The 6,000-nt window shown below is 55.7% G+C and overlaps 1 protein-coding gene across 1 annotated transcript; it reads right to left on the bottom strand.

Moving 5' to 3' along the window:
• Positions 1-3,601: 3,601 nt before the first annotated feature.
• On the bottom strand, positions 3,602-5,400 carry LOC100839849 (omega-hydroxypalmitate O-feruloyl transferase). The gene has a single exon (XM_003575843.4). The coding sequence runs from the start codon at positions 5,316-5,318 to the stop codon at positions 3,915-3,917; it is 1,404 nt and encodes a 467-aa protein (XP_003575891.1). The 5' UTR covers positions 5,319-5,400; the 3' UTR covers positions 3,602-3,914.
• Positions 5,401-6,000: the final 600 nt, after the last annotated feature.

Consider the following 6,000-nt stretch of genomic DNA (forward strand, 5'->3'; position numbering starts at 1 on the left):
GAGACCAACATATAAGGATGTTGGTTCTCACCTACTCCCTCCATTTCAAAACGCAACTCATATAGATTTTTCTCATTTGTTCCACAACATACCTCATTTTTCTCTTGATACCCACACCCGGCTAATAACTACTCACATCCATTTACTATTAATCCAATATGAGTGGTTAGGCACTAGAACGAGAGCTGTCTTGATCCAAGTGCACAAATCTATATGAGTTGTCTTTTGGAACGGAGGGAGTATTGAGCAAGTGAGCAAGGGAAATCTCCACGCGCGCTCCTCCTCCTCCTCCGCTCGCCTCGCGTCGTCACGACGCGTGCGTGCCGCGTTTCGTGGATCCAGTTTGAGTTCGGGCCGGGCTTCTTATCTTTTTGTCACGCGCGCGACGTATTTTTGGAATCTGTTATGGACGCGTGCAGATTTTGTGGAGTCGGTTCAGGTTTCCTAAACCGAACCGACCCATACCTGCGTGACTATATATACAGCCGCCCCGTCCCACCGATCGGTACGCAATACAACCAAGCTAGGGTTTCGCCCGTCTCTCGCTTTTGCGCCGTCGTCGTAGTCTACTCCATCTCGAGCGCCGGCGTGCACCAGCGATCGGAAGAGCAGGTCTTCGGAACCTTTTGCCTTTGCGATTCTGTACGTGAGAGGGCGAATAAGGTTTTTGGGAAGCGCTTCGCGCGACTGCTCGCTTCCCTGCAACCACGGGTCATCTACCTCCTCGAACCGGTGCGTGTGCGACGCGCCGCCGTCTTCTTCGTCAACAACTTCGTCAAGCGAACGCAACAGCAACGGCTTCCTGTCCACCGCAACAGTATGTACATTGTGATTCGATCTGTTGTTTAGTTATGATCTGCGAGTTCATATTGCTGTTCGTTGGGCTGTTTAATACTTCTATTATTTTTGAGATGCATCTGTTAGTTGCTACTGTTGTCATAATCTATATTCTGAAATTATTCATTGAATTGTTATTCTCGAAATTGCTTAATTTTCCAACAGGTGGTCCACGAGGACAGCCGGGTCTCCACGGGGCGGCCGCACGAGGACATGGCCCTGTGCCTCCTGCCGGCGCACGACCTCGAGAGGCTCAAGCTCGTGTGCCGTTGGAGGAGTCCCGTTGGTCATCGTCGTCATCGGAGAGGGGCACGTTGACCTTCTCGCGCACTCATCGATCCACTCGCTGTAGACATCGAGGGGCTCTGTGAGCTCGTGCGCCTTGGTGGAGTAGCTCTCCTTGACATGGCAGGCGACCTCGGCGATCTTGAGCTTGAGGTCGATGGTGCAGTCGGGACGGAGTGGAGAAGATCCCGAATTGACCGAGGAGCCTGTCGGCGTGGTTGCAGAACGGGCAGGAGAAGGACGTCGCCAGCTTCTGCACCTTCTTCTTCGACCTCAACCGACGCCTTCCTCTTTCCCATGGATGGATCAGGATCTCTTTGCTCTGGCGGCGGCTGGTGCCTAGAGCAAGTAGAGAGGAATGAAGCTGCAGGAGGGATGGTTGAGAGTCGAGACGATCGGAGGAAAATGGTGGTGAGGGTTTGTGATGCGGGGAGAGCCGGAGAGGCAGGATTAGGGTGGACATTCGAGCCCAGCTCGGCCCGAGCTCGTTTTTTTTCAGGCCGAGCCGAGCCCACGAAAATGGCTCTTTAAATCTTCGAGTCGAGCCGAGCCAGCTCGGTCCAGCTCGGCGAGCTGGCGAATTTGGCCCACTAGCGCTCCCGATGCTCTCGGCCCAATCCATTTACGCGGTTAGGTTTATGTTTGCACGGCCCAAGTCAAGTTCCCGTTCGTTCGGTCGTTCCCCAATCCCCATGGAGCGAGGCAAGGCAGTGCCCGCCGCCGCCGACAGCTCACCAGGCCCCCGACTCCGCCGCCGCCGCCCGCATCTTGCCGCCGCCAGCATCTTGCCGCCGCCCGCCGCCAGTGGAAATCCCCGGCCCGACCACGCGCAGGCCGCCGCCATGGAGAAGAACAAGGCCCCGCTGTTGCCTGTTGCGTGCGTGTGCTGCTGCTACCTGCTGCTTGCCGGCCACCGGCTACTGCTGCCGCTGATTGCTGCTGCTGCTTTGCCTGCCGGCAAATGCTTGCTGTGCTGCCGGCCGCTGATCGCTGCTGTGCTGCTGTGCTGCTGCTGCCTGCTGCTGAACGCTGCTGCTGTTGTGCCGTGCTGGCTGCTGCTGAATGCTGTTGTGCTGCCGGCTTGCTGCTAACGCTGCTCTGCCGCCTGGACCGAGCCACACCGAGCCAGCCCGAGCTAGGTGTCGGGCCGAGCCGAGCCGGCCAAAATGACTCGGCAGGTTTTCGGGCCGAGCCTGGCTCGGCTCGCCAGCGGCGAGCTTGGGCCGAGCTGGCTTGGCGTCCACCCGGAGGCAGGATGCCCTGGGTTTATATTGATGGGGTTTTCATCCATTCTAGGATGCATTTGATGTAGCCGTGTCCGGCCGCCGAATTGAGTTGAGTTTCTTGCCTGTTTCTTCTTCCCCGCGCGGTAACCCCTTTGGCAGTTGCCGCCTAGCTTGGCGGGACGACGCGGCTTCTCTTTCTTTCTTTTTGTTTGGGCCATTTGGGAGATGGCAAAGCGTCGGAAGAGGCCCGTAAACTTTGGGCCTTGATTCTGGTGCAGGCGCAACGTGCAGGTGCCACACATATCGCTGCCCCTTTACTGCTCGTCACCATCTTCTTCTTTTTTCTGCGACAGATAAAATTCGAATCCACGGTGACACCAAAGTCACAACTATTTGAAGTCCCTGACCTTCTAATCCCGGGTTCTGGCCCCTGACCTAATGAATCCCGATCAATTAACCCACTAATCCGGAGAAAACTGTTTGTGCGGATTCTGCGTCAGATCCTGTCCTAATCCCTAACCTAATTACCTAATCAAACCCTAAGCTCGGCATGCTTGTGCGGATTCGATGCCAGATCCGGTCCTCCTCGAGTCGCCGGGTCGGGGCTGGCAGGCTCCGCTCCTTCTTTCGCCGTTAGCAGCGTCCACGAGCTCCGCGAGAGGTTCATCCGGTCCTTGGGCATGCTGGATCCTGGCGAGATGGAGAGAACGTGTTCGCGGTGAGCAACCTCCGTGGGATCCTGCAGCATGGGCAACAGCACATGGATCTACATTAGTTGGTCGTGGACGCGGGGCCAAAAAGAAGATCGTGAGCACAAGAGGCATGATCAAGCTGTTGCTGTCGAGATATTCGTTAACGCTGAGTCGCTGACGAGTGCGAGCGAGGCCGTGAGTCGCTGGCGATGCTGGCACTGTCAAGGCTTGTCGATCCTTGAGGTATATTGCACTGCTCCGTTCGCAGACAACGCTCCACTAGAGTCGACGGCCTCACACATATCTTGTGCCTCCGGCACACAAGTCATCTTCGTTACGTACCCACACGGCATAGTCAATGTGTTTAATTTCTCAAGGAGAGGGTAAGTGGCCGTTGACACCGCCTACTTCGACGCACTCAATGTACCTTCATCTGACGTGCGTGATCAACCATTTTCTTAATTTGGACATCTAAACAAAGCTCTGATACCAGTTGTTGGCCGGGCCAGAACCTCGCTGTAGCAACTTTCCGTGAACATTTACACGAGAGCAAGAAAGCCCTGAGATTAAGAGGAGAGTGAATTTTGTGCCGCAACAACGTGCTTACAGCCCAACTTGACGTGAAACACAGCGCCTAAGACGACGCGGGCCATGACCTACATTCAATCACACGCTTTAAACTGACTCAACCACACCGACTCAATACGAGACGCGACACGCGTACGACTAGGACATACCTTGTACTCCGGTATTCCTTTACAACTCAAAGACACAAAAGAAAAACACAAGATATCCACGTGCACAATTCTGGAGATCGATCGATCTCCAGAAGCGCGCGCGCGCCAGCACAGGAGGATCGAAGAATTGAAGAAGATCATAAACGAGGTCTGGGATCTGGCAGAAGATCATACTTTGCAGTTGCAGGGGTGAAACCAAGATACTCGGGAGTTAGAGGCTTGAAGATGCGCTCCTTGTCAGCCTCCAGCGCCGCGGCGAGACGTGGCCATATGTATGCGCTGAGAACCCACGAGCCGCTATCTCCAGGCCGCTGGCCGATGCACAGTACACCGGCGCACAGTCTCCCCCTAGAGTCCACCGGCAAGGCCAGCGAGGCATGTCCGAAGCCAAAATCCGTGTCGGTCGGGAAGGAAGACCACATGGTCTGCCCCAGCGTGGGGCTCCCGAGCCCAACGATGGGTGTCTCGATGAACTTGTGCGGCTTGTGCACCTCTATCCAGTCCACGAGACCTTGGATGTGCTCGCCGTCTATGGATGCGATGGTCTCCCGCACCATCATCGCCAACTCCGGCAGCGGCTTCTCCAGGATCGTCTCCACGTCGGCCTCCCGCACCGCATACGCGACGACATTACCTGCGTAGTTACCCAGCTTGGACCGTAGCTCAGGGGCGAGCACCCGCCGCCCGTCCACCCACCATAGCATGCGGCAACGCTTATCCGACTCTGCCAGGAGCTTGGACGAGCCCACCACGGCGGCAAAGACCTTCCACAGGTAAGCGGACACAGCCTGGGCGCGGGAGGCGGTGCTTGCCATGTGGCGCAGCCTGGCGATGTCGCTGGCCTCGATGTAGTAGAGGCGCTCGATGAAGCTCTGCTCAGCCGTGAGGGCATTGACCATGCCGCCCTCCGACGATGATGTGAAGAGCCCCTCAATGGAGGCACGGTACGAAGGCGGGTCTCGAGGGCGGAACAAGGAGCGGTCATGGTTTGGAGCTTGGCCGGTGAAGGACGTGCCGCCGGAGCGCACGAGCTCCGACCACATCTTGACCAGATTCATCCCCATATTCCCATCGCCCATCAGGTTGTTGCCGGACCACACCACGGCGAAACCGCCGCAGGTGAAGGAGATGAGTTGCACGGATAGTGGGATCTCCTCCGCGTACGGCAGCTGGATCCTCTTCAAGGATTCCTCCGAGGAGCCCCAGTCGAGGCTACACAAGGGTACGCCGGCATCGGCAACGATGAGCTCGGCGCCTTGGTTGTGGCAGTGGAGCTCGGGGATCATGGGGGAGCTGGGGTCAAAGACAATGCGGCCTGTCAAAGGGTAAAAATGGTTGAGCAAGGTGGGGAAGTGAGCTTCGAAGGCAGCCACGACGCCGTTGAAGTCGCCGCCCTTGGCAGGCTTGGGGTATACGCATGTGACGGAGCCTTGGATGGAGTTGGGGTCGAGGTCGAGGTTGGAAACGGCATCCACCCGTGGCTTGTTCAGGGAGGGATCGGAGGCCTTCACCAGCCGGTGGCTCACCACGCGGATATGCATTCCCACTCAATTGTCCCGCCCGCCCGGCCTAGCTAGCTCCAGAAGAATCAGATACGTACTACCGATCGATGCGTCTCTAGTCTCTCTACATTTGCCTATTTTATAGCAAGTCCTTGATACCGGCCTAGCCCAGCTAGCTAGACTACTAAGAGCAAGATCGATTGATAGTCATGCCATGTCATTTAAAAGGCAACTTACAGCCCACTGCACCAGTAAGCCGGCTATTAGCTGGATGTATAAACCACTTAAGTATTTAACATATGCATAAAAATCTGCTATGATTCACAGTGAACTGCATCTTTGTGGTCATTTCAAGCCCAACACACAATATATATGGCACCTCAGAAAGTATTACCAGACATAACAAATAAGATCCAAAAACCAATTTTTAACTATCCAGAAAACATTTAACTGGGCAATAGGAAAATACATGGAAGATAGTGGGGATAATAATCGATTTAGATATGTCAATTTTGAAGGATCTTGATGAAGCGTGTTTTTTTTTGAGGAACGGGCAGGAGCGCTGCCTTTTCCTCGGAACCTTGCCTGCATGCTGGAGCGAGGCCTCCCACCAGCCATCGATGGAACCGAACTCGTCGGCCGGGGCCGCGGACTCCCCGGTCCAATCGGCCACCAGACGCCAAACACTCCTTGTGAATTGGCAGTCCTTGCAAAGGTGGGT

Source organism: Brachypodium distachyon, chromosome 4, assembly GCF_000005505.3.
Source record: "Brachypodium distachyon strain Bd21 chromosome 4, Brachypodium_distachyon_v3.0, whole genome shotgun sequence".
In the NCBI taxonomy this organism is placed as follows: domain Eukaryota; kingdom Viridiplantae; phylum Streptophyta; class Magnoliopsida; order Poales; family Poaceae; genus Brachypodium; species Brachypodium distachyon.